We start from the raw sequence: 26,678 nt of genomic DNA, 5'->3' as shown, positions 1-26,678 counted from the left end.
GAGTAAGTGAAAGAAAGGAGGAAAGAAGAGGAGAGGAGAGTGGGGAGAGAGAGCGAGAGCGCAGGAGAGTGAGAGCGGGGAGAGCAAAGAGAGCAAAGAGAGCGAGGAGAGCGAGAGAAGACAGCGGAGCGAGAAGAGTGGAGATAAAGAAGAGAGCGAGGAGAGAGCGATAGAGAGAGAGAGGAGAGCAAGGAGAGAGAGAGAGCGGAGAGAGTGGCGAGAGCGGAGAGAGGAGTGGAGAGAGCGGAGAGAGCGGAGAGCAGAGAGGAGAGAGGAGCAAGAGGAGAAAAGAGAGCGAGGAGAAAAGAGAGCGAGGAGAGTGGAAAGAGCGGAGAAGAGAGCGAGGAGAGAGAGAGAAGAAATCAGAGAGCGGAGCGAGAAGAGAGTGGAGCAAGAGGAAGGTGGAGAGAAAGAAGAGAGCGAGGAGAGAGAGAGCGGAGAAGAGAACGGAGAGAGAGAAAGAGAGCGAGAAGAGAGCGGAGCAAGAGGAGAGCTAAGAGAACGAGGAGAGAAGAGAGTGGAGAGAGACAGGAGAAGAGAGCAGAGAGAGAAGAGAGAGGAGAGAGCGAGGAGAGTGAGAAGAGAGCGAGGAGAGAGTGAAGAGAGCGGAGAAAGGGAAGAGAGCGAGAGAGAGAAGAGAGCGAGAGAGAAGAGAGCGGAGAGAGAGGAGAGTGAGGAGAGCGAGAAGAGAGCGACAGACAAGAGAGCGAGGAGAGAGAGAGAAGAAAGCAGAGAGCGGAGCGAGAAGAGAGTGGAGCAAGAAGAGGGTGGAGAGAAAGAAGAGAGCGAGGAGAGAGAGAGAGAAGAAAGCGAGGGAGAGAAAAAAGAGCGATCGAGAAGAGAGCGAGAAGAGAGAAGAAAGCAGAGAGCGGAGCAAGAAGAGAGTGGAGCAAGAGGAGGATGGAGAGAAAGAAGAGCGAGAAGAGAGAGATAAGAAAGTGACGAGAGAGAGAAAGCGGAGAAGAGAGCGGAGAGAGAGAAGAGAGCGGAGTGAGAGAAAGAGAATGAGAAGTGAGCGGAGAGAAGAGAGCGGAGAGAGAAGAGAGCGGGCGAGGAGTGGTGAGAGCGGAGAGAGGAGTGGAGAGAGCGGAGAGGAGAGAGCGGAGAGCAGAGAGCAAAGAGCAGAGAGCAAAGAGCAGAGAGCAAAGAGCAGAGAGCAAAGAGAGGGAGAAGAGAAGAGAGAGCAGAAGAGAGCGGAGAGAGAAAAGCGGAGAGAGCGGAGAGAAGAGAGCGGAGAGAGCGGAGAGAAGAGAGCGGAGAGAGCGGAGAGAAGAGAGCGGAGAGAGAGAAGAGCGGAGAAAGAGGAGAGAGGAGAGCGGAGAGAGGAGCTGAGAGCAGAGAGAAGAGAGTAGAGTAGAGAAGAGAGCGGAGAGAGAAGAGCGGAGAGAGTGGAGAGAGAGGAGAGCGGAGAGAAGAGAGCAGAGAGTGGAGAGAGAGGAGAGCGGAGAGAGCAGAGAGTGGAGAGAGAGGAGAGCGGAGAGAGAGGAGAGCGGTACGGAGAGCAGAGAGGAGAGTAGAGCAGAGAGGGGAGAGAGGAGAGTAGAGAAGAGAGCGGAGAGAAGAGAGCGGGGAGAGGAGAGCGGGGAGAGGAGTGGAGAGCAGAGAGAGGAGAGATGAGAGAGGGAGAAGAGAGAGGGAGAAGAGAAGAGAGAGAAGAGAAGAGAGAGAGGGAGAAGAGAAGAGAGAGAGGGAGAAGAGAAGAGAGAGAGGGAGAAGAGAAGAGAGAGAGGGAGAAGAGAAGAGAGAGAGGGAGAAGAGAAGAGAGAGAGGGAGAAGAGAAGAGAGAGAGGGAGAAGAGAAGAGAGAGAGGGAGAAGAGAGCGGAGAGAGAGGGAGAAGAGAGCGGAGAGAGAGAAGAGCGGAGAAAGAGGGGAGAGGAGAGCGGAGAGAGGAGCGGAGAGCAGAGAGAAGAGAGTAGAGTAGAGAAGAGAGCGGAGAGAGGACAAGAGATCGGAGAGAGAAGAGCGGAGAGAGCGGAGTGAGAAGAGAGCGGAGAGAAGAGAGCAGAGAGTGGAGAGAAAGGAGAGCGGAGAGAAGAGAGCAGAGAGTGGAGAGAGAGGAGAGCGGAGAGAAGAGAGCAGAGAGTGGAGAGAGAGGAGAGCGGAGAGAGAGGAGAGCGGAGAGAGAGGAGAGCGGAGAGAGAGGAGAGCGGAGAGAGAGGAGAGCGGAGAGAGAGGAGAGCGGAGAGAGAGGAGAGCGGTACGGAGAGCAGAGAGGAGAGTAGAGCAGAGAGGGGAGAGAGGAGAGTAGAGAAGAGAGCAGAGAGAAGAGAGCGGGGAGAGGAGTGGAGAGCAGAGAGAGGAGAGATGAGAGAGGGAGAAGAGAGAGGGAGAAGAGAAGTGAGAGAGGGAGAAGAGAAGAGAGAGAGGGAGAAGAGAAGAGAGAGAGGGAGAAGAGAAGAGAGAGAGGGAGAAGAGAAGAGAGAGAGGGAGAAGAGAGCGGAGAGAGAGAAGAGCGGAGAAAGAGGGGAGAGGAGAGCGGAGAGAGGAGCGGAGAGCAGAGAGAAGAGAGTAGAGTAGAGAAGAGAGCGGAGAGAGGACAAGAGATCGGAGAGAGAAGAGCGGAGAGAGCGGAGTGAGAAGAGAGCGGAGAGAAGAGAGCAGAGAGTGGAGAGAAAGGAGAGCGGAGAGAAGAGAGCAGAGAGTGGAGAGAGAGGAGAGCGGAGAGAGAGGAGAGCGGAGAGAGAGGAGAGCGGTACGGAGAGCAGAGAGGAGAGTAGAGCAGAGAGGGGAGAGAGGAGAGTAGAGAAGAGAGCGGAGAGAAGAGAGCGGGGAGAGGAGAGCAGAGAGAGGAGAGATGAGAGAGGAGAGATGAGAGAGGGAGAAGAGAGAGGGAGAAGAGAGAGGGAGAAGAGAAGAGAGAGAGGGAGAAGAGAAGAGAGAGAGGGAGAAGAGAAGAGAGAGAGGGAGAAGAGAAGAGAGAGGGAGAAGAGAAGAGAGAGAGGGAGAAGAGAAGAGAGAGAGAGGGAGAAGAGAAGAGAGAGAGAGGGAGAAGAGAGAGGGAGAAGAGAGAGGGAGAAGAGAAGTGAGAGGGTGTAGAGAGCGGAGAGAGAAGAGAGCGGGAGAGAGAGTAGAGCAGATAGAAGAGAGCTGAGAGAAGAGAAGAGAGCGGAGAGAGGAGAGAGGAGCGGAGAGCAGAGAGCAGAGAGCGGAGAGCGGAGAGCGGAGAGCGGAGAGCGGAGAGAGGAGAGAGGAGAGAGGAGAGAGGAGAGAGGAGAGAGGAGAGAGGAGAGTGGAGAGTGGAGAGTGGAGAGTGAGAAGAGAGCGGAGATAGAAGAGTGAGAAGAGAGCGGAGATAGAAGAGTGAGAAGAGAGCGGAGAGAGAGGAGAGCGGATATAGAAGAGTGAGAAGAGAGCGGAGAGAGGAGAGCGGAGAGAGAGGAGAGCGGAGAGAGAGGAGAGCGGAGAGAGCGGAGAGAGAGGAGTGAGAAGAGAGCGGAGAGAGAGGAGAGCGGAGCGGAGAGAGAGGAGAGCGGAGAGCAGAGAGCGGAAAAGATAGCGGAGAGGAGAAGATAGCGGAGAGGAGAAGATAGCGGGGAGAGGAGAAGATAGCGGGGAGAGGAGAAGATAGCGGGGAGAGGAGAAGATAGCGGGGAGAGGAGAAGATAGCGGGGAGAGGAGAAGATAGCGGGGAGAGGAGAGTGGAGAGCGGGGAGCGGAGAGTGGAGAGCGGGGAGAGGAGAGTGGAGAGCGGGGAGAGGAGTGTAGAGCAGATAGCGGAGAAGAGAGCAGAGAGAGAAGAGAGCAGAGAGAGAAGAGAGCAGAGAGAGAAGAGAGCAGAGAGAGAAGAGAGGAGAGAGAGAAGAGAGCAGAGAGAGAAGAGAGTGGGCGAGGAGTGGAGAGAGCGGAGAGCGGGGAGAGGAGTGGAGAGAGCGGAGAGCGGGGAGAGGAGCGGAGAGCAAAGAGCAGAGAGAGGAGAGAGCGGAGAAAGGGAGAGTAGAGAAGAGAGCGGAGAGAGGAGAAGAGAGCGGAGAGAGCGGAGTGAGAAGAGAGTGGAGAGAAGGGAAGAGAGAGGGAGAAGAGAGCGGGAGAGAGAGAAGAGAGCGGGAGAGAGAGAAGAGAGCGGGAGAGAGAGAAGAGAGCGGGAGAGAGAGAAGAGAGCGGGAGAGAGAGAAGAGAGCGGGAGAGAGAGAAGAGAGCGGGAGAGAGAGAAGAGAGCGGGAGAGAGAGAAGAGAGCGGGAGAGAGAGAAGAGAGCGGGAGAGAGAGAAGAGAGCGGGAGAGAGAGAAGAGAGCGGGAGAGAGAGAAGAGAGCGGGAGAGAGAGAAGAGAGCGGGAGAGAGAGAAGAGAGAAGAGAGCGGAGAGAGGAGAGAGCGGAGAGAGCAGATAGAGAGCAAAGAGAAGAGCGGAGAGAAGAGTGGAGAGACGAGAAGGGCAGTTTGATTATTAACAACGGGTGGTGTTGCCTGCGTAGCTTTAAAACCCTACACACACAGGCGGTCACACACACACACACATCTGCACAACTCATGAGCGAAGACGGGGGAGCCCATTTGTCATTCCTCTCCTGCAGCACTCCTCTATTGCCTGGAGGACTGTAGTAGCAGAGCTCTGCCCCTGGGACTGAATGGGGGCCAAAGGGAGAGCTGCCTGCCTAAGAGAGGAGCCTCAACATGAGCCTTCTATAAAAAGGTGTTGGGAACTTTTCATGAACACCGCAAACTTTGAACTGTCACATTGTAGTCTTACCACTTTCAACTCTGTCCTTCCCTGTCTGGGCTGCAAATGGCATTCCTCCATGTCAGGGAGAAGTATTCATTCATCATCAATACCATCTGCTTAAGACGTTTGCCCCTCTCTCTCGCCATTACTCTCTCCATATTGCTTCCTCTCTCTCAAGCTCTCCTTCCTCTCTCTCATTCCCTCTCTTTCTCTCTCACTCATTCCCCATGTATTCCTCTAATAACAGGAAGCCAATGCTTTCCATCTCTCAGTATGCTAAAGCCCTTCCGGGCAAATCACTCACCAGGGCAACAGCTTGAAATAATTTATCCTCCCTCTCCCTCTCCCCCTTTTCTCTCTCCCTCTCCCCCTTTTCTCTCTCCCTCCTTAACCACTGAGACCGAAGCACATTTGGGCAAATTGTGGGAGATTAATAGTTGTGACATTATCTAGGAAGAAATGGTACCCAAGACAAAAGAGTCGAGTGTCAGTGAGGTACGAAAAGGGGGATGAGTGAAATTATTCTAAAGTGGAACAAGATGACCAGCTATCGCTCCTCTTCCTAAAGGAATTTTGGCCTCAGTGATTATCTTTCAGTGATTGATCTTTTAGCGATTACCTTGGTGAGGCATCATGGGCCTGTCCTAACCACATACTGTAGATGATCTAGGCCGTGTCCCAAATGGCACCCTATTTGCCCATAGGCTTGTGGTCAAAAGTAGTGCACTATGTAGGAAATAGGGTGTGATTTGGGACACACACCTAGTGATGGTGGGCAGACCGTGCTAGAGGAGCTAGTCCTGTGGGCAGACCGACCGAAAGGAGCTAGTCCTGTGGGCAGACCGACCTAGAGGAGCTAGTCCTGTAGGCAGACCGACCTAGAGGAGCTAGTCCTGTGGGCAGACCGACCTAGAGGAGCTAGTCCTGTGGGCAGACCGACCTAGAGGAGCTAGTCCTGTGGGCAGACCGACCTAGAGGAGCTAGTCCTGTGGGCAGACCGACCTAGAGGAGCTAGTCCTGTGGGCAGACCGACCTAGAGGAGCTAGTCCTGTAGGCAGACCGACCTAGAGGAGCTAGTCCTGTAGGCAGACCGACCGAGAGAGGCTAGTCCTGTGAGCTGATCGACCTAGAGGAGCTAGTCCTGTGGGCAGACCGACCTAGAGGAGCTAGTCCTGTGGGCAGACCGACCTAGAGGAGCTAGTCCTGTGGGCAGACCGACCTAGAGGAGCTAGTCCTGTGGGCAGACTGACCTAGAGGAGCTAGTCCTGTGGGCAGACCGACCTAGAGGAGCTAGTCCTGTAGGCAGACCGAGCTAGAGGAGCTAGTCCTGTGGGCAGACCGAGCTAGAGAGGCTAGTTCTGTGGGCAGACCGAGCTAGAGGAGCTAGTCCTGTAGGCAGACCGATCTAGAGGAGCTAGTCCTGTGGGCAGACCGAGCTAGAGGACCTTTACATAGCCGATCAAAGTGTGTGTGAGTGAGAAGAGGATATTCATATGTGAGAGAGGAGAGAGAGAATAGATGGAAACCTGGGACTAGTGTGAACAAGAGAGGGAACTCTGAAAAGTTACAGATGGGCGGCCACTCCGCCTAGGACTGAATCATGTGTGGTAAGTAGGTTAAAAGTCATCCCTGGTGTTAGTCCCATCTGAACCGGTGAGACACACAGAATCAGTTAAATCGGTGTGTGGGACCAGACAAGAGGAACTGGCAGGAGCTCCCTACATTCCCTTTTCCCCTTGGGCTCAACCCGCTGTGGGCCCACCTCACTCGGTCAGTCCCACCTCATCACTCACCTCCAGCAGCTGGGCCCAAATTGCCCAATTTCCTGCTAGATTACTATCTAACCGGAGCTATCAGGTGTAGATAATATCCTCTATTTGCTAACACAGTGCTAAAATAGTTAAGATTCATGTGCAGTTGAGGAGCAAAAGAAGGGATATTTGAATGAAAATATAATTCCTCAGAGGAAAAACAAAAATTCACGGGAGCAGAGAGAAGACTGTTACATTGCAGTGCTAGACCTGAAACTCCAGTGCTGTACCTGGCTCAGACAAGGCTTACCAGTGGTGACCTAATGTCATACCCATATAGCTAGGTCTCACATGGGCTTATAGTACAGTAACGGATATTATTGTCAAATATTATCCAAAACCAAAGCCATTCCAATCGAACATCAAAGATATGTCCACGTAAGCGTACGTTGACTATAACACGAGCACCGGTAGCTTTCTGCTCATACTGTAAATCCCTCAACAGCGTTTCCATTCATGTTCAAAGAAATTATGTGAGCACATCTACTCCTTCACTAGCCTCTTGACCATCCTCGGCAGATGTGACAACCCAAGAAACAGGTAGCAGAAAATAAGTCAAGATCAAACTCCAGGCTGCCAGTCTCCTTTGTAACCTTTCATTCATATACAGCACCAGTCAAAAGTTTGGACACACCTACTTACTGAAGAATTTATCTTTATTTGTACTATCTTCTACATTGTAGAATAATAGTGAAGACATTAAAACTATGAAATAACACATATGTAATCATGTAGTAACCAATCATGTAGTAACTTAATGACACCCTTGCACACTCTTGACATTATCTCAACCAGCTTCACCTGTAATGTTTTTCCAACAGTCTTGAAGGAGTTCCCACGTATGCTGAGCACTTGTTGGCTGCTTTTCCTTCACTCTGCGGTCTGACTCATCCCAAACCATCTCAATTGGGCTGAGGTCGGGTAATTGTGGAGGCCAGGTTCTGATACGGCACTCCATCACTCTCCTTTTCGTTCAAAAAGACCTTACACAGCCTGGAGGTGTGTTGGGTCATTGTCCTGTTGAAAAACAAATGACAGTCCCACTAAGTCAAACCAGATGGGATGGCGTATCACTACAGTGATGGTAGCCATGCTGGTTAACTGTGCCTTGAATTCTAAATAAATCACCGACAGTGTCACCAGCAAAGCACCATCACACCTCCTCCGTGCATCACGGTGGGAACCGCACATGCGGAGATCATCATTTCACCTACACTGCGTCTCACAAAGACACAGCGGTTGGAACCAAATATCTCAACCAAAGAACTAATCAGACCAAAGGACAGATTACCACTGGTCTAATGTCCATTGCTCGTGTTTCTTGGCCCAAGCAAGTCTCTTCTTATTGGTGTCCTTTAGTAGTGGTTTCTTTGCAGCAATTCGACCATGAAGGCCTGATCCACACAGTCTCCTCTAAACAGTTGATGTTGAGATGTGTCTGTTGCTTGAACTCTGTGAAGTAATTATTTGGGGTACAATTTCTGAGGCTGGTAACTGTAATGAACTTATCCTCTGCAGCAGAGGTAACTCTGAGTCTTCCTTTCCTGTGGCGGTCCTCATGAGAGCCAGTTTCATCATAGCGCTTGATGGTTTTTGTGACTGCACTTGAAGACAAGTTCAAAGTTCTTGTATTGACTGACCTTCATGTCTTAAAGTAATGATGTACTGTCGTTTCTCTTTGCTTATTTGAGCTGTCTTGCCATAATATGGACTTGGTACTTTACCAAATAGGGCTATCTTCTGTATACCACAACCTACCTTGTCACAACAACTGACTGGCTCAAACGCATTAAAGGAAATAAATTCCACAAATAACTTTTAACAAGGCACACCTGTTAATTGAAATGCATTCCAGGTGATTACCTCATGAAGTTGGTTGAGAGAATGCCAAGAGTATGCAAAGCTGTCATCAAGGCAAAGGGTGTCTACTTTGAAGATTCTCATGTATGTATGTATGTATGTATGTACATTTACATTTAAGTCATTTAGCAGACGCTCTTATCCAGAGCGACTTACAAATTGGTGCATTCACCTTATGACATCCATATGTATGTATGTATGTATGTATGTATGTATGTATGTATGTATGTATGTATGTATGTATGTATGTATGTATGTATGTATGTATGTATGTATGTATGTATGTATACACAGTTGAAGTCGGAAGTTAACATACACTTAGGTTGGAGTCATTAAAACTCGTTTTTCAACCATTCCACAAATTTCTTGTTAACAAACTATAGTTTTGGCAAGTCGGTTAGGACATCTGCTTTGTGCATGACACAAGTAATTTTTCCAACAATTGTTTACAGACAGATTATTCCACTTATAATTCACTGTATCACAATTCCAGTGGGTCAGAAGTTTACATACACTAAGTTGGCTGTGTCTTTAAACAGCTTGGAAAATTCCAGAAAATGATGTCATGGCTTTAGAAGCTTCTGATAGGCTAATTGACATCATTTCAGTCAATTGGAGGTGTACCTGTGGATGTATTTCAAGGCCTACCTTCAAACTCTGTGCCTCTTTGCTTAACATCATGGGAAAATCAAAAGAAATCAGCCAAGACCTCAGAATAAAAAATGTAAGACCTCCACAAGTCTGGTTCATCCTTGGGAGCAATTTCCAAATGTCTGAAGGTATCACGTTCATCTGTACAAACAATAGTACACAAGTATAAACACCATGGGAGCACGCAGCCATCATACCGCTCAGGAAGGAGACGCGTTCTGTCTCCTAGAGATGAACGTACTATGGTGCGAAAAGTGCAAATCAAACCCAGAACAACAGCAAAGGACCTTGTGAAGATGCTGGAGGAAACAGGTACAAAAGTATCTATATCCACAGTAAAACGAGTCCTATATCGACATAACCAGAAAGGCCGCTCAGCAAGGAAGAAGCCACTGCTCCAAAACCGCCATAAAAAAGCCAGACTACGGTTTGCATCTGCACATGGGGACAAAGATCGTACTTTTTGGAGAAATGTCCTCTGGTCTGATGAAACAAAAATAGAACTGTTTGGCCATAATGACCATCATTATGTTTGGAGGAAAAAGGGGGATGCTTGCAAGCCAAAGAACACCATCCCAGCCATGAAGCACGGGGGTGGCAGCATCATGTTGTGGGGGTGCTTTGCTGCAGGAGGGACTGGTGGCACTTCACAAAATAGATGGCTTCATGAGGAAGGGAAATTATGTGCATATATTGAAGCAACATCAAGATATCAGTCAGGAAGTTAAAGCTTGGTCGCAAACGGATAATGACCCCAAGCATACTTCCAAAGTTGTGGCAAAATGGCTTAAGGACAACAAAGTCAAGGTATTGGAGTGGCCATCACAAAGCCCTGACCTCAATCCTATAGAAAATGTGTGGGCAGAACTGAAAAAGCATGTGTGAGCAAGGAGGCCTACAAACCTGACTCGGTTACACCAGCTCTGTCAGGAGGAATGGGCCAAAATTCACACAACTTATTGTGGGAAGCTTGTGGAAGGCTACCCGAAACGTTTGACCCAAGTTAAACAATTTAAAGGCAATGCTACCAAATACTAATTGAGTGCATGTAAACTTCTGACCCACTGGGAATGTGATGAAAGAAATAAAAGCTGAAATAAATCATTCTCTCTACTATTATTCTGACATTTCACATTCTTAAAATAACGTGGTGATCCTAACTGACCTAAGACAGGGAATTGTACTAGGATTAAAATGTCAGGAATTGTGAAAAACTTCATTTAAATGTATTAGGCTTAGGTATGTAAACTTCCGACTTCAACTGTTTATATTATATACACACACACACTTACACTTTTTAGGTTACTACATGATTTCAGAACGTTAAATGTTTTCACTATTATTTTACAATGTAGAAAATAGTAAAAACAAAGAAAAACCCTTGAATGAGTAGGTGTGCCCAAACTTTTGACTGGTACTGTACATTATATACTATAGACACAAAGTCAGTTTGTTGTATTGTTCTACTTCAGTTTAATTCTCCATCAACTTGGAATTCTATGTTGTCTCCCTTGAGGAGTTCTACCCAGTGTGTGTACAGAGATATCAAAGCGCTAGAGGGGGAAAAACCAAGAGGTGTCAAGAGTCCAACTCATCCTCGTTACAGTGCCAAAGAAAAAAACTAAGTGCTACAAAATGAAAGCCATCTGTGAATCACACACGATGTGACAGTCAGTCCCTTTTTCCCATCAGCTTCACCACATCCCGGATAATGTATGCTAATCGGATTATCTTTGATTAGCCGCCTGGGGAAATTAGATCTGGAATATTACCATGTGTAGATCCAGATAATTATTGGCTAAAACTCATCGTTGTTGTCGGGAATATCAAGCTTCGACATCAAACAGCTAGACTGCATTCTGCAGAACAGACAATTTCTTCTACTCTCTACTGTAACCCAGCCAAAGACATGTAGCTCGCTAGACTCCTGCATCAACCACGTCGCCAAACGTGCTGGCCTTGCAGGGCCACGTTCAGTAGAAAAACGTTGTGGAACATTGCAGATAGAAATGTAATGAATGACGCCGACATGATTCCTCACTCTACATGTTAGGAGGCATGTTTCTTTTACATAACTGATTTATAAATCAGAAAGTTCCACAACATTGTGCCCTGCTGAACGCACCCCAAAGTTTACTCATTAAAGTGAGCTCAGAATTTCTTCCCCTATTGGCTGGGCTTACTTCCTGTCATTACAGAGAAGGAAGTTTGGCTGCAGGGTCCAAGTATGGGTAACTGCATACTTGGAGTTGCCACGTTCACATGCTAGTCAGAACTAGGAAACTCGGAAATGTCCGACATGCTGATTCATTGAACGCGGAAGGTGTATAACTACACCCAGTTAGCAAATTTCAGAGTTTCCTAGTTCCGACTAGCACGTGAACGCGGCAAGTGTCTGAAAGTGGGCGTTGCAAAATAAGTGGGTGGATCAACAGTGACGGTGTAACATGAGTAGGTGGATCAACAGTGACGGTGTAACATGAGTAGGTGGACCAACAGTGACGGTGTAACATGAGTAGGTGGACCAACAGTGATGGTGTAACATGAGTAGGTGGATCAACAGTGATGGTGTAACATGAGTAGGTGGATCAACAGTGATGGTGTAACATGAGTAGGTGGATCAACAGTGATGGTGTAACATGAGTAGGTGGACCAACAGTGATGGTGTAACATGAGAAGGTGGATCAACAGTGATGGTGTAACATGAGTAGGTGGATCAACAGTGATGGTGTAACATGAGTGGGTGGATCAACAGTGATGGTGTAACATAAGCTCTCCATTACCGGTTACACCGGCCATAACCAGGTGCACCGCAGGTCAGCTTAATGTTTACATAGTGGGTTAAGAGAACTAACATAGCGGGTTAAGAGAACTAACATAGCGGGTTAAGAGAACTAACATAGCAGGTTAAGAGAACTAACGTAGCGGGTTAAGAGAACTAACGTAGCGGGTTAAGAGAACTAACGTAGCGGGTTAAGAGAACTAACGTAGCGGGTTAAGAGAACTAACGTAGCGGGTTAAGAGAACTAACGTAGCGGGTTAAGAGAACTAACGTAGCGGGTTAAGAGAACTAACGTAGCGGGTTAAGAGAACTAACGTAGCGGGTTAAGAGAACTAACGTAGCGGGTTAAGAGAACTAACGTAGCGGGTTAAGAGAACTAACGTAGCGGGTTAAGAGAACTAACGTAGCGGGTTAAGAGAACTAACGTAGCGGGTTAAGAGAACTAACGTAGCGGGTTAAGAGAACTAACATAGCGGGTTAAGAGAACTAACATAGCGGGTTAAGAGAACTAACATAGCGGGTTAAGAGAACTAACATAGCGGGTTAAGAGAACTAACATAGCGGGTTAAGAGAACTAACATAGCGGGTTAAGAGAACTAACATAGCGGGTTAAGAGAACTAACATAGCGGGTTAAGAGAACTAACATAGCGGGTTAAGAGAACTAACATAGCGGGTTAAGAGAACTAACATAGCGGGTTTGAGTTAGGCTTAGCAAAAATGCCACAGTTGTCAACAATTGACTCGTCGTGTAGCCCAATCAGCCATGCAAAACAGTCTTGAGCGACAACAAATCTTCCCAATTAGCTGATTCGCTTCCCATACACCCTCTTTTGTTGATCCTCCCACTTCTGTTGACACGCCCACTTTGACACACTCCATGTATGCAGTTACCCATAACTCAGACCTGGACCCAGGTTGTGTCCAAAATAGCACCCTTTTCCCTACATAGTGCACTAGTTTTGACCAGGCCCATAGGGAGGCCCATAAGGCTCTGGTTAAAAGTAGTGCACTATGTAAGAAATAGGGTTCCATTTGAGATGCACTCAGCCAAATACTCAGCAGGTGTTACACCTGGGATGGGAAACCGGTGGCCCTTTTCTAGGCCTGTGGACACAACATTTTTGAAACAGAGACGGGGTCTCAATTTAGAGTTAGAATAAACAACATTTGAAATGTGCATCAGCAGTTTCTCTTGTTATGTCAGTCACTGACAGTCACTCAGTTAGCCATGTCAGCTAACATTAAGATTGTAAATGAATCTAGTGGCCAGCTATCTTAACGTATAGTAATCATGGTCGAATTACGGACCAGGGGGCTCCCATTGATTTTGTTAGTCACTCTCACTCTCAAATGAGTAGAATTGCCAGAAATTGGCTTTAAAACCGCACATCTTTCTCTCTGCCCCATGGCAAATGAGTAGAATTGCATTAAATTACTTTTCAAATGGGCAAATCTGCCCCCCATGATGAATTCAAATTTTGTGGCCCCACCCCCCATCAAAGATCCTTAGAACTATTGATGACCCAGAATGTGCTGAAAGATGTTTACATGGCTTGTTCGGGTAGACTTATAAAAGATCCTTTCTCTCTAAAAATATATACATCTTCCTGTATTATACTTATGCTGAAATGTTAGTTATATTCTAAATGAGCCATTTGACTTCATGTTCGTATTCTTATCTTTTATTATGTCTTATTGTTGTTGCATTGTCGAGAAGGAACCTGCAAGTAAGCATTTCGATGGACGGTGTGTCTACCATGTGTGTCTACCATGTGTGTCTACCATGTGTGTCTACCATGTGTGTCTACCATGTGTGTCTACCATGTGTGTCTACCATGTGTGTCTACCATGTGTGTCCTGTACATATGACTAATACAACTCAAAACTCTATGGAGAGAAACCATTAGCCATAAGTGGAAAGTTAGATTTGTTACAGTAACGTTATAATTATTGTGTAGTCTTTGAAAGGAATATTAAAAAGTGTTCTTCTTTCAAAATGACAAAGTAGGACGTGAACTTAAGAACTTGATCATGTCCCTTATCTGATTCTCAGGTTGATGAACAGTTTTTTGATTGTCTAGTAGAATCCAGGAACTCAGTTAATTACAGTCAAAAGGCCATTCGTTTACACCTCGCCCTGTGGCAACAGAGCTCTTTTGAAGTCACACCATAGTCAAACAGGTACAAATCACACGGACAGCCTAGATGGGTGTGTGTTCCTGCCTGCTGCTTTGTCATTTAAACAGAAAGATAGCAGTTCAGATTTCCTTCAATAAACCTGCTATTCTTGGCTTCTAGCTTTCCTTCCATACCATCATGTGAACTGAATTCAGCACTCACACAAAAGCCTCCTGAGACATCAGATGATATCAGGGGATCCCATAGTGACACACCACAGACACAGCATGGAACTGTTCAGGGTTTTGGACAATTCCCATTTCATAAACCAAATGACACAGTCAATTGAAACAGTGAACTGATTTGTGGATCCGTATTGTTTTTCCCCAATTAAGCTGGCTTTCATCTAAGAAGTCTTAGCTAAATAGTAGACAACTACCCTCACAATGCCACACTGTCTCATTTCTGACACACACATCTGCTCATCTACTTGCCTTGTTCATATTTGCTGACTGTTTTCCTGCTTGGTCCCAAGGCGATAGAGCTCACGCAGAGAGAAGAGGTAAGAATTGGACACATATTGCCATATGGTCAAACACTCCTCAGACATACGCTTGTCATAACCCACACTGACAGACAGCTGGGCCTGGTTATAGACTCAGAGAAAGGGGAGGGGGGACGGGGGCGACTATACAGTAAGGGGCTTTATTTGGTTTGAGTTATTTTCTCTCCTTTCGTCAGTGTATTAGGCACTATTACTTCCAGCCTTGACTCATAGAGGCATGGAATATACAGTGCTGAACGATAGACTAGAGCCCTGTCCAGGGGGTGTACTGGTACATCAAGCTGCCTGCCTCACACTACACAGACAGGACATCAGCTCCAATCCAAGGCTGTTGTAAGGCTACGTATGATAGACTTCCTGCCACTGTATTCATCATAATGGCAATGAGAGGCTTTAGTCCCATCTTGATTCAAGGTAATGAGAGCCTTTTTACGCACCATTTGTCACATGGAGAGGCTATACGAGGCAATCAGGGAACGTGATCTCATTCCTCATCAGCAGTTGTGTATATTACAGTGTGTATAGCTCACCCTGTTTGTATCTTGCTAAACTAACTGCATAGTTAATGACTTACACAAAGGGAGACAAGCACTGCTGTTGTGTCTATCCATTTCTCCCCGACCCCTCGGTTCCTAAACAGAGTAGTGCAATGATAGAGGCTATTATGGCAAAGTCCCAAATCAGGCCACCCTATGTCTTACAGGGCTCTGTTTGACCAAACCTAACGATTGGTCAATCTAAGAGCAGGCGGTAGGTAGTGCTATAGGTTCAGGGGTGTGACAGAAATATTGTTGCTATTTTCACTATCACAATTATCGACGCACTTGCATCGCAAGCACACCACGGACATTGTCACCATGAAACCAGAAATGTGAATCATTCTAATAAGTTTGGTTGTTATAGAATTCTATGAAATACAAGCACATTTTTTGGTTTTAACAACGACAATAAATACATGTAAAATGTAATGATATCATAAAACTGCCAAAATAAAACAAAGACATTCATCGCTGTTGAACCAGCCTACAGTAGACCTAAGGGAGGGCTTGGGTTTTGAACGTATCAAATGGAAAACAAGACATTTTTACAGGTTTCATGATGGGCATGGACACGTAACCTACATGATGGAGGGGGGTTTTATGCACGTCCAAAACAGGACCTGCATGGCTAAAATAACGTGGGTCTGCCTACAATATAGAGATAAAAAAAGGAATGTCATCTCACTGTTTCACTCTTCTCAAACTTGATATTTTAGTAAAAATTTGTTGATTAAGATTTATTTCCAAGCAGTCTCAGGAGTCAAACCTTTTTTTTTCAACAGTCTACTTGCAATTGCATTGGACAGACAAAGAAAAAGCCTTCATTGAGAGGAGGGGTAGACTATGCTTGGTTTTTAGTCAAATAAAACTAATTGGAGAAAAAGCATTCATTTTTTTATGTTTCTAAATACGAAGCACACAGGCACCAAAAGCACATTAGGCTACTCTTGTTCCATATCCATATGGGCACAATGCGTCACAGCTGGATAGGCTGCGTTTCTGCAGTCAAAATTAATGTCATAACTAACTGTGTTACCGCTAAAACCAGCTTTTGGTTGGTCTTATATATCCCTATCAGCGCTGCCTGAAATTAGCACTTTGGATTATGTTAAGGACATACCTCAAATATTTCCACCCGACCCATCTGAGCTGAGATAAGACGGGTCAATTGCCGAACCTGGTGTTAAGGCTGGAAAATGCCAGTGCCCCAGTTTAAATGACGAAATTGCAAACTAACATGCGTTTGACACTTGCGTCACCTTAACACCAGGCAAAAATAGAGCTCATATACGACCCTAGGGGCCCTGGTCAAATCGACCCTAGGGGCCCTGGTCAAAATGACCCTAGGGGCCCTGGTCAAAATGACCCTAGGGGCCCTGGTCAAAATGACCCTAGGGGCCCTGGTCAAAATGACCCTAGGGGCCCTGGTCTAAATGACCCTAGGGGCCCTGGTCAAAATGACCCTAGGAGCCCTGGTCAAAATGACCCTAGGGGCCCTGGTCAAATGTAGTGCAATAAATAGGGAATATGGTGCCATTTAAGAAGCAGCCTTATAGCATCCAGGTTGACACTTTCCCTGGGCGTGGTTGTCATGGTTATTTTGAATATGACCTTGAACCTTCCCACAACTTTCTGGGAATGGTGCAGGATAGTAGGTTGGATTTGGAACATTCTCAACACATTAAAGGAATTTTACAACAAAAGAATATATAATTTCTTGGCATTTCAATACTTTAACAGAAGGTTTCCTAAGAGTTCATGCATCGTTACATTTAATTACGTTGTTGGTAATGTTCTAAAAACGTTCTCCAAATGGTTTGACATTGGCAATGTTGTCAAATAGTTCCAAGAATATCAAGAAAAAGGTTTTCTGGGGGAATTTCAGTACTTCCTCATTACATTTCCTACAGGTTTCCTCATGATTATATTTAAAGTCATGTTCTCAAATTGTTCAGAGAACTTTTAAGAAACAATGTTCTTCTGTGGGAATTTCAGTACTTCCTCAGAACATTCCACACAAGTTCCCATGTGGTTGTATTTAATGCTATATTTTTACTATATTCTGGGACCGTTTTCAAAAATGGTGTGACTCAAGCAATGTTCTAAGAATGTTCCGAGAATGTAGGAAAGGGGGATACCTAGTCAGTTGTACAACTGAATGTATTCAACTGAAATGTGTCTTCCACATTTAACCCAACCCCTCTGAATCAGAGAGGTGCTGCCTTAAATCGACATCCACGTCATCGGCGCCCGGGGTATGGTTATTTTTTTTGTCAGTTCTTGGCAGTATTTTAGGAATGTTCTAAAAACATATATAATTATATACATAATATCAACAAGCTCTTAATTCCGTTCTCAGAACATGAAGAAAACTTTAGTAACTTTTAGATGACATTCTAAAAACATACTGTATAGACAGGTTGGCTGACAACATCGCAAAAATGATGCGCGGGCATCGATGTGGCCTGAAGGCTTGCGTTGTTATGCTTCTGAGCAGTCAGATAGCTAGCAACAATGACAAGAAACTGCCATGTGGGGAATCGTAGGAGGCTCATTTCAGCTCGTTGCATCTTCTTCTTGATACCATGTCTTGTTTTGACCGATGTCACGTCTATGCTAATATGGCAAAAATTCGCTAGCTAACCAACAGTCTAAGCCAACCCAGTCTATTGGTTTTGTTGCTAAACAACCAAACCAGCAATACATTCCATTTTCCGAACATGAAGAAAACATTCCATTAAAAACAACAAGAACGTGTTAGTAACGTTCAGAAAACGCTCTAATAACGTTATTTAAAAACATATACTTGCCTTTCTCAGCGTAAAACAAATATATTGTTACGTGTGTTAACCGTGCCCACTAATTGGCCACACCTGATCTTAATGAGTGCTTGTTTCCATTGAAATGGGGTCTGCTAGACTAAAATAAACAGGCTTGTATGCTTAAATAAACAAACATTGCATACTAGCGCTAACCTGGTGGCGCAGTGGACGAATTCCATAGATAGAGAAAATAATATCATAGGTTCATCTCTCACTGATGCCGTGTCACAATAGAAAATACATGTGTTTGCATGATTAATGCCTAAGCAAATCAATTTCCATGTGTCATATCTGTGCTTATCCAAAATAAGCTAGCAGTGTTATTAGAAAAATCTTAAAACATTCACTGAATGTTTCAATAAGGTTTTCAAAAACCTCCAAATAACCTTTACATTCTGTTATTAGGGCTCTATTCAGTCCATATCGTGAAAATTCAGCGTAATTTAAATTTAAAGGCAATGTTCCAGCTTTAGCAGACTACATTCACGCTCCATGTGTCGGCTCAATCGTCAATTACCATTTAATTTCTATCACGGAATCTGTTACGCTTCAGCGCAACAGATTGAATAGAAAAAAATAACACTTTGAATAACTAAAACTTTCACAACATTTAGAGAATGTTCTCAGAGTGTTATTTCATTACCTAATAATTTGCTCTCTCAGAGCGTTAATAAAACCTCCCAGAAAAAAATTAAGGAAACAGAGTAAAACGTTCTCAGATCCTCCCTGCAACATAAAAATAAACATTCCCAGAACATGCAAAATGTTCACTTCTGTTCTCAGAATGTTTGAAAAACGTAATGTTTTAATGGTCAAACACATACGTTCCAACAACTTCCAAGGAACCAAATGTGCTTGCTGAGATGTGCTGCAACCTGGTCTCAGACCATTTCGTATTATTCTGCATGTAAATCCAACAACTCAATTGCGTATACGTTACATATTAATTTCTGGATGTCTATCATCCATTCCTTCTAATATGTTACGAATTTGCTAAATGTTTGACATGTTGTGAGTTTGCTAAATTTACAATATGTTACGAACTTGCACAACATATGATATGTTACGAAATCCAATTTGTTTGGCTAACGTTAGCTAGATGACTAGGTGACTAATGCTAACGTTAGTTAGCTGGCTAACTTTGGCTAGGCTAGGGGTTAAGGTTAGGAGTTAGGTTAAAGGGTTAGGGTTCGCTAAAAGGTTATGGTTAGCTAACATGCTAAGTAGTTGCAAAATCGCTAAAAAGTAGTAAATAGTTGAAAAGTTTCTAATTAGCTAAAATGTTGACTGTGATGAAATGCGAACACGCAACCTTTGGGTTGCTACATGCTCGTGTTATACACCCAACCAACCACCCTTTTTTGTTTGCATTAAAGGAAAATTCCACCCAAAAACGATTAGTCCTTTGTTGATATAGTCCTAAAATGTTTTGCATGTCAGCTATCAAGTTTAAGATATGTATATTTTAAAATACAGAAAAATCGCCTGTATAATGCCTTTTGCATCATATGATTGAAAAAGCTTCATATTTCTGTATTTCAAATCTTACATATGTTGAAAACATTATTTCTGACAAGCAAAACATTTTGGGACTTTATCAACAATGGATTAATGAAACAAATACAAAAATATAGCTTTTGTTTGGAATTCTCTTTTAATTAAGGATCAAACCCATTTTTTCCAATTTGCACCTAAAATGACATACCCAAATCTAAATGCCTGTAGCTCAGGCCCTGAAGCAGGGATATGCATATTCTTGGTACCATTTGAAAGGAAACACTATGAAGTTTGTGTAAATCTGAACGGAATGTAGGAGAATATAACACAATAGATCGGGTACAAGATAATACAAAGGAAGAAAAAAAACTGTTCTTTTGTATTTTTTGTACCAACATCTTTGAAATGCAAGAGAAAGGCCATAATGTATTATTCCTGCCTAGGTGCAATTTAGATGTTGTCCGCTAGATGGCAGCAGTGTATGTGCACCGTTTTAGACATACAATGAACCATTGTATTTCTGTTCAAAATGTTGTATCAAGACTGGCCAAATATGCCTAATTTGTTTATTAATAACTTTCATGTTCAAAACTGTGCACTCTCCTCAAACAATAGCATGGTATTCTTTCACTGTAATAGCTACTGTAAATTGGACAGTGCAGTTTGATTAACAATAATTTAAGCTTTCTGCCAATATCAGATATATCTATGTCCTGGGAAATGTTCTTGTTACTTACAACCTCATCCTAATCGCATTAGCCCATGTTAGCGCAACAGTCCCATGGACAGGACACCGATCTCAAAGTTATTAAGTAACCTTCTGTAACCATACAAAATGCAACATGCCATACTAATTTGATAACCCGAATTTATGTTCACAATGTTACATTTAGTCTATGAGACCAGGCTGTGTGAAAAGCAACATGCCATTCTAATTTGATCACCCGGATTTACGTTCACAATATTACGTTTAGTCTATGAGACCAGGCTGTGTGAAAAGCCACATTTTAGTTGCATTATATATAGAGCTCTGGAGTTGTCATTGTAAGCTACTGGATAACTGAAACGCCATCAAAAAGTGTTATAGCAACAAAGTGTCTCAAACTGGGAGGGTAGGCTATATTTCTTGATTGTGTAATATGCCAACTACTCAACTCCCGTGACTAAATAAACATGTTTTGCTGTTCTACCTGTGATTATCGCAGTACATTTCAGACTGATGAAGGCAGCAATTCGACTGTTCGAAATTGAAACGCCTCCAGCACACAAAGTAATTCAACTTTCTAGACCACATTTGTTGTTCTCACCTTACTCTCAGAATGATAGAACACTTTTGTAGTCAGCACCTCGGGAATCAACAACAGATGATACTCTTCTCAACACTAGAGGACCCGACCGTCCGTCTTTCCGTTCTGCAGTTGTCTCACGTTCGCATTTTTGAGTCAACAACCTCTCTACCTTGCCTCTCAAAAAAGCGTTACACTTCTTAAGAAACGCTCCGTTCCTTCGCTCCAACTACCGACGTCTTGAAGAATTGCAGTTAAGAAAACAGCTTTTAAATTAAGGATGGTTAAATGGTTCTCAAACCTCTACTCGGGGACCCCCAGACGTTTCACAATTTTGTTGTAGATTTAACTAGCACACCTGATTATCCTTGCTGATTGGTTGACAAGTTGAATGAGGAGTGGTAGCTCTGAAATAGATCAAATACAAATGGAACGGCTGGGGGTCAACGCTACCTTGACATTGAAGTAACATCATCAATGTGTGCCAATGGAACAGTCATGAAATGTGGATCTCAGATATAAAAATACAAGTGACTGAGTCAAATTTCAGGGGGGGGGGGGGGTATTTTTCATTTAGATTACATCATTATGCATTGAATGTTGTTGATCTCTTTATTCAGAAGACATAAATGCAACCCATTGAGGACCGTGGTGGTGATTACATGAAAGAGGACTCTTGTTAAAACAATGAACAGGAAGATGATTCCACTACACTATGCTTTTAAAGATGCATTATGTCATTTTTTGGGGGGCAACCCAACCAAATTCACAAAGAAATGTGAGTTATAGATCTGTCATTCTCATTGAAAACAAGTCTAAGAAGCGTTAGATGTTTTCTATGTGTGCTATTTCTTTGCTTACCATTCTTATGGGTTTGTTTTTGCTTCTTCTTCTTTCAGTTTTGTACACCAGCTTCAAACAGCAGAAAATACACAATTTTTGGTTTAGGAAAATATATTTCACAGCAGTTTAGATAGTACAATGATGCTCTACACAATGATACCTTGTTTTTTCACATAAACAGAAATTAGGTGAACTATTTACATTTTTGCAACCAGGAATTGCATATTTAAAGGTGCGTAATTGCACCTTTAAATATGCTTTTGCAGGAATATTTTCACATCAATCTTAATTATAATATATGGTCTTAATTGATATGTTAAGATAACCAATAGGATTTGCAAAGACAGGACCAGTAATCCTCCTCATGTGATTTTCACAAAAAGGGTAATAACCTAATTAGAATGTTATTTACCTTATTTGTTGTTATTTTTTATAATTTGATTGAGATAGACTAGTGAAGAACAGACAGGAAATGAAGTACGGATGGCGAGGCAGAAAGGCAGCGGGATTTGAACACATGCCGACTCTGATAGCCTAAAGTAGGTTGTGTCTGCCAGTATCCACGACACAGGCCACTTAATGTGAACGTTAAACCCTGTGAGAACCAGTGTTAGAAGATGTGAGGCGCTAAGTCGTTCATGTAACAGTGACGTATGCCATATGACAGGCCATACAGTTGAATCCAATGCTAATTGAGACCGCGGAGGTTAAAAGAGACGGGTTGTTACACTCCATTACCAATGACAGGATTTCAGGATGTGAGAACTACAGTATGGATCAAGACCTTACTCTAACCTTTTGGACTAATAGTTTAATAATAACAAACTGTGAAATAGAAGATATATAATAAATCAAGAGCTAAATATTATTATTTATTTTTTATCACCATAGAATGACTTGGTTAATGTGACTTGGTTTACTCCTTGTCCTCTGTACCGTTCATCCATATCAACAACAACAAGATTCCATTTATTTAGTCTGTTGAGATGGAGTGATAGTGAAGTTAGATTCATACCAAGAGGCCACAGGAAGGTTGGTGGCACATTAATTGGATGAGGACGGGCTCGTGGTCATGGCTGTAGCGGAATAGGTGGAATGGCATCAAATACATCAAACACGTGGTTTCCATGTGTTTGATACCATTCCATTGACTCAGTTCCAGACATTATTATGAGCCCCCCCCCCCCCCCCCCCAGCAGCCTCCACTTCAAGAAACTTCAGGGAAAAACAGACTAAGGAAAATGTCTTGATTTCTCCCCTCACTCTTCAGTGTTCTCTCATCCTCTCAGTGTAGGCATTTTCCGAGGGCAATGAAACAGCTAGCCTTGTTTTTTTGCTCTTGCCAATTATATAGTCAAGCCAAACGTGACATGACAATGAGTGACAAGGCGTTGGCATGATGGCACAAACAGACTGGAACTCAGGCTACAAACAGCCTCCTCAAAAATATACTTCTTTACAGACATTGTTTCTCAAATCCCTTCATGCACAGTATGATGGGTAGCCAACAACAACAACAACTTGGCTTTTGGAAACGGTAATACAATAAGTTGAATGTCAATTCTATCACGTTGGTAGAAATGATATCAAACAGTCAAAACCCCCACATCTCAATGCAGAGGTTTTTTCGGGGGGAGGAAAATTCCATGTATTTATTTTTTCAACTGGGACCAATTCTAACAGTTGAATGCACCATGGGCATGGTTTAGCTTTAACGGAATTCCCTCTACCGCTTTTCAAAAATCTTTATTCTTTGAGATGTACATGTAAAATATACACATTGTTGATTTTGGCCATTCAAAACAAAGCAAACGTATCGTTTTAGTCTAGTCTCATTACGAGAGGCATCTTGCTCATGACAGCATACAGAAGAATGGCACAATACTCCCATGAAGGGGGGGGGGGGGGGGGGTATACATGGATAGATTTATAGACAATAAAAATAGGAATATAAGCACCCAACATATGATTATTCTGACTACATATTGCCGATCATACTTGGCAGGAAACAACACTTTATCGCCAGAACTAAACACCTCAATTAGAAGGAGCAGATGGCGAGAGGAGAGCTGGAGGAAGCAGGCTTGGCTAGACGGGGAACTTATGTTATGACTGTTGATGGTATTTGGAGTATCGCCAGAACTAAACACCTCAGTCAGGGATAGTCCAGCAGATCAGAGTGATCTCCATCTTCTCCTTCTTCCTCCAGCTCTCCTCTCGCCATCAATCAATCAAGTTTATTTTATATAGCCCTTCGTACATCAGCTAATATCTCGAAGTGCTGTACAGAAACCCAGCCTAAAACCCCAAACAGCAAGCAATGCAGGTGTAGAAGCACCTTCTCTTGCTATCTGCTCCTTCTTCCTCCAGCTCTCCTCTTGCTATCTGCTCCTTATTCCTCCAGCTCTTCTCTTGCTATCTGCTCCTTCTTCCTCCAGCTCTCCTCTCACCATCTGCTCTTTATTCCTCCAGCTCTCCTCTTGCTATCTGCTCCTTCTTCCTCCAGCTCTCCTCTCGCCATCTGCTCCTTCTTCCTCCAGCTCTCCTCTTGCTATCTGCTCCTTCTTCCTCCAGCTCTCCTCTCACCATCTGCTCTTTATTCCTCCAGCTCTCCTCTTGCTATCTGCTCCTTATTCCTCCAGCTCTTCTCTTGCTATCTGCTCCTTCTTCCTCCAGCTCTCCTCTTGCTATCTGCTCCTTCTTCCTCCAGCTCTCCTCTCGCCATCTACTCTTTATTCCTCCAGCTCTCCTCTTGCTATCTGCTCCTTCTTCCTTCAGCTCTCCTCTCGCCATCTGCTCCTTCTTCCTCCAGCTCTCCTCTCGCCATCTGCTCTTTATTCCTCCAGCTCTCCTCTTGCTATCTGCTCCTTCTTCCTCCAGCTCTCCTCTTGCTATCTGCTCCTTCTTCCTCCAGCTCTCCTCTCGCCATCTGCTCCTGCTTCCTCCAGCTCTCCTCTCGCCATCTGCTCCTTCTTCCTCCAGCTCTCCTCTCACCATCTGCTCCTGTCCTTGCTCAGATTTTCACCACACAATGTGCATGTTTCCTGCACAGAGGCTTGTCCATTTTGGAGAAGAAGGCTTGACCCTCCAGAGTGGTGCAGCAGATCTGGAACACAGACATAGACACAGATACAGATACAGATACAGACACAGATAAATGTGCATATAATTAAGCAATAAGGCCTGAGGGGGTGTGGTATATGGCCAATATACCACGGCTAAGAGCTGTTCTTAAGCACAACGCAATGCGGAGTTACTGGATACAGCCCTTAGCCGTGGTATATTGGCCATATACCACAACCCCCCGAGGAGTCTTAATTGCTATTATAAACTTGTTACCAACGTAATTAAAGCAGTACAAATAAATGTTTTGTCATACCCGTGGTATACGGTCTGATATACCACGACTACCAGCCAATCAGCATTCAGGGCTTGAACCACCCAGTTTGAAAATACATATAATAACTATATGCCATTTAGCAGACACTTTTATCCAAAGTGATTTACAGTAGTGCATGCATACATTTTTGTATGGGTTGCCCCACTGAGAATCAAACTCACACCATGCTCGACCAACTGAACCACACAGCAACACACATACACTGCAAGGCCTAACGTACCACACACACAAAACAGGTGTCATGCCAGGTGAAGCCCAGAGCCTCCAAGAACTTGTCCCCTGCCTCTATGGGGAACTCGCAACCATGGCAACTGGTACCAAAAAGGGAGTAATAGTCTGAAAAAAAGAGAAGAGTTAAGAATTAAACTCTAGACTACTCCTGAACTCAGACGACTACTGAACTCAGACTACTCAGACTACTACTGAACTCTAGACTACTACTGAACTCAGACTACTCAGACTACTCCTGAACTCCAGACCACTACTGAACTCAGACCACTACTGAACTCAGACTACTACTGAACTCAGACTACTACTGAACTCTAGACTACTACTGAACTCTAGACTACTACTGAACTCTAGACTACTACTGAACTCTAGACTACTGCTGAACTCTAGACTACTACTGAACTCTAGACTACTACTGAACTCTAGACTACTACTGAACTCTAGACTACTACTGAACTCTAGACTACTACTGAACTCAGACCACTACTGAACTCTAGACTACTACTGAACTCAGACTACTACTGAACTCAGACTACTACTGAACTCAGACTACTACTGAACTCAGACTACTACTGAACTCTAGACTACTACTGAACTCAGACTACTACTGAACTCAGACTACTACTGAACTCAGACTACAACTGAACTCTAGACTACTACTGAACTCAGACTACTACTGAACTCAGACTACTCCTGAACTCCAGACCACTACTGAACTCAGACCACTACTGAACTCAGACTACTACTGAACTCTAGACTACTACTGAACTCTAGACTACTACTGAACTCTAGACTACTACTGAACTCTAGACTACTACTGAACTCTAGACTACTACTGAACTCAGACTACTACTGAACTCTAGACTACTACTGAACTCTAGACTAATACTGAACTCTAGACTACTACTGAACTCAGACTACTACTGAACTCAGACTACTACTGAACTCAGACTACTACTGAACTCAGACTACTACTGAACTCTAGACTACTACTGAACTCTAGACTACTACTGAACTCTAGACTACTCAGACTACTACTGAACTCTAGACTACTACTGAACTCTAGACTACTCAGACTACTACTGAACTCTAGACTACTACTGAACTCTAGACTACTACTAAACTCAGACTACTACTGAACTCAGACTACTACTGAACTCAGACTACTACTGAACTCTAGACTACTACTGAACTCTAGACTACTACTGAACTCTAGACTACTACTGAACTCTAGACTACTACTGAACTCTAGACTACTACTGAACTCAGACTACTACTGAACTCAGACTACTACTGAACTCTAGACTACTACTGAACTCAGACTACTACTGAACTCAGACTACTACTGAACTCTAGACTACTACTGAACTCAGACTACTACTGAACTCTAGACTACTACTGAACTCTAGACTACTACTGAACTCTAGACTACTACTGAACTCTAGACTACTACTGAACTCTAGACTACTACTGAACTCTAGACTACTACTGATCTCAGACTACTACTGAACTCTAGACTACTACTGAACTCTAGACTACTCAGACTACTACTGAACTCTAGACTACTACTGAACTCAGACTACTACTGAACTCAGACTACTCAGACTACTACTGA

At 44.1% G+C, this 26,678-nt stretch overlaps 2 protein-coding genes across 12 annotated transcripts in view; both read right to left on the bottom strand.

Annotated features, from left to right (window-relative positions):
- Window positions 1–20,853, bottom strand: part of bmpr1ba (bone morphogenetic protein receptor, type IBa) — a 146,577-nt gene extending 125,724 nt beyond the window's left edge. For 2 of the 3 annotated variants that reach the window (XM_055918707.1, XM_055918709.1), the window contains exon 1: window positions 20,614–20,853. The gene's annotated coding sequence lies outside the window, so the exon portion shown is untranslated. The remainder of the gene's footprint in view (window positions 1–20,613) is intronic. The other variant, XM_055918710.1, reaches the window with a different exon arrangement.
- Window positions 20,854–24,437: 3,584 nt separating this feature from the next.
- Window positions 24,438–26,678, bottom strand: part of pdlim5a (PDZ and LIM domain 5a) — a 128,881-nt gene continuing 126,640 nt past the window's right edge. For all 9 annotated transcript variants that reach the window (XM_055918699.1, XM_055918698.1, XM_055918702.1 and 6 more), the window contains 2 exons: window positions 25,056–25,171; window positions 24,438–24,541 (listed from right to left, as the gene is read on the bottom strand). In XM_055918699.1, the coding sequence (XP_055774674.1) occupies window positions 24,449–24,541; window positions 25,056–25,171 (209 nt within the window). In that variant the 3' untranslated portion in view covers window positions 24,438–24,448. The remainder of the gene's footprint in view (window positions 24,542–25,055; window positions 25,172–26,678) is intronic.

The sequence above is a fragment of the Salvelinus fontinalis genome, chromosome 4 (genome assembly GCF_029448725.1).
Source record: "Salvelinus fontinalis isolate EN_2023a chromosome 4, ASM2944872v1, whole genome shotgun sequence".
Lineage (NCBI taxonomy): Eukaryota > Metazoa > Chordata > Actinopteri > Salmoniformes > Salmonidae > Salvelinus > Salvelinus fontinalis.
This window is presented reverse-complemented; position numbering and strand designations above follow the sequence as displayed.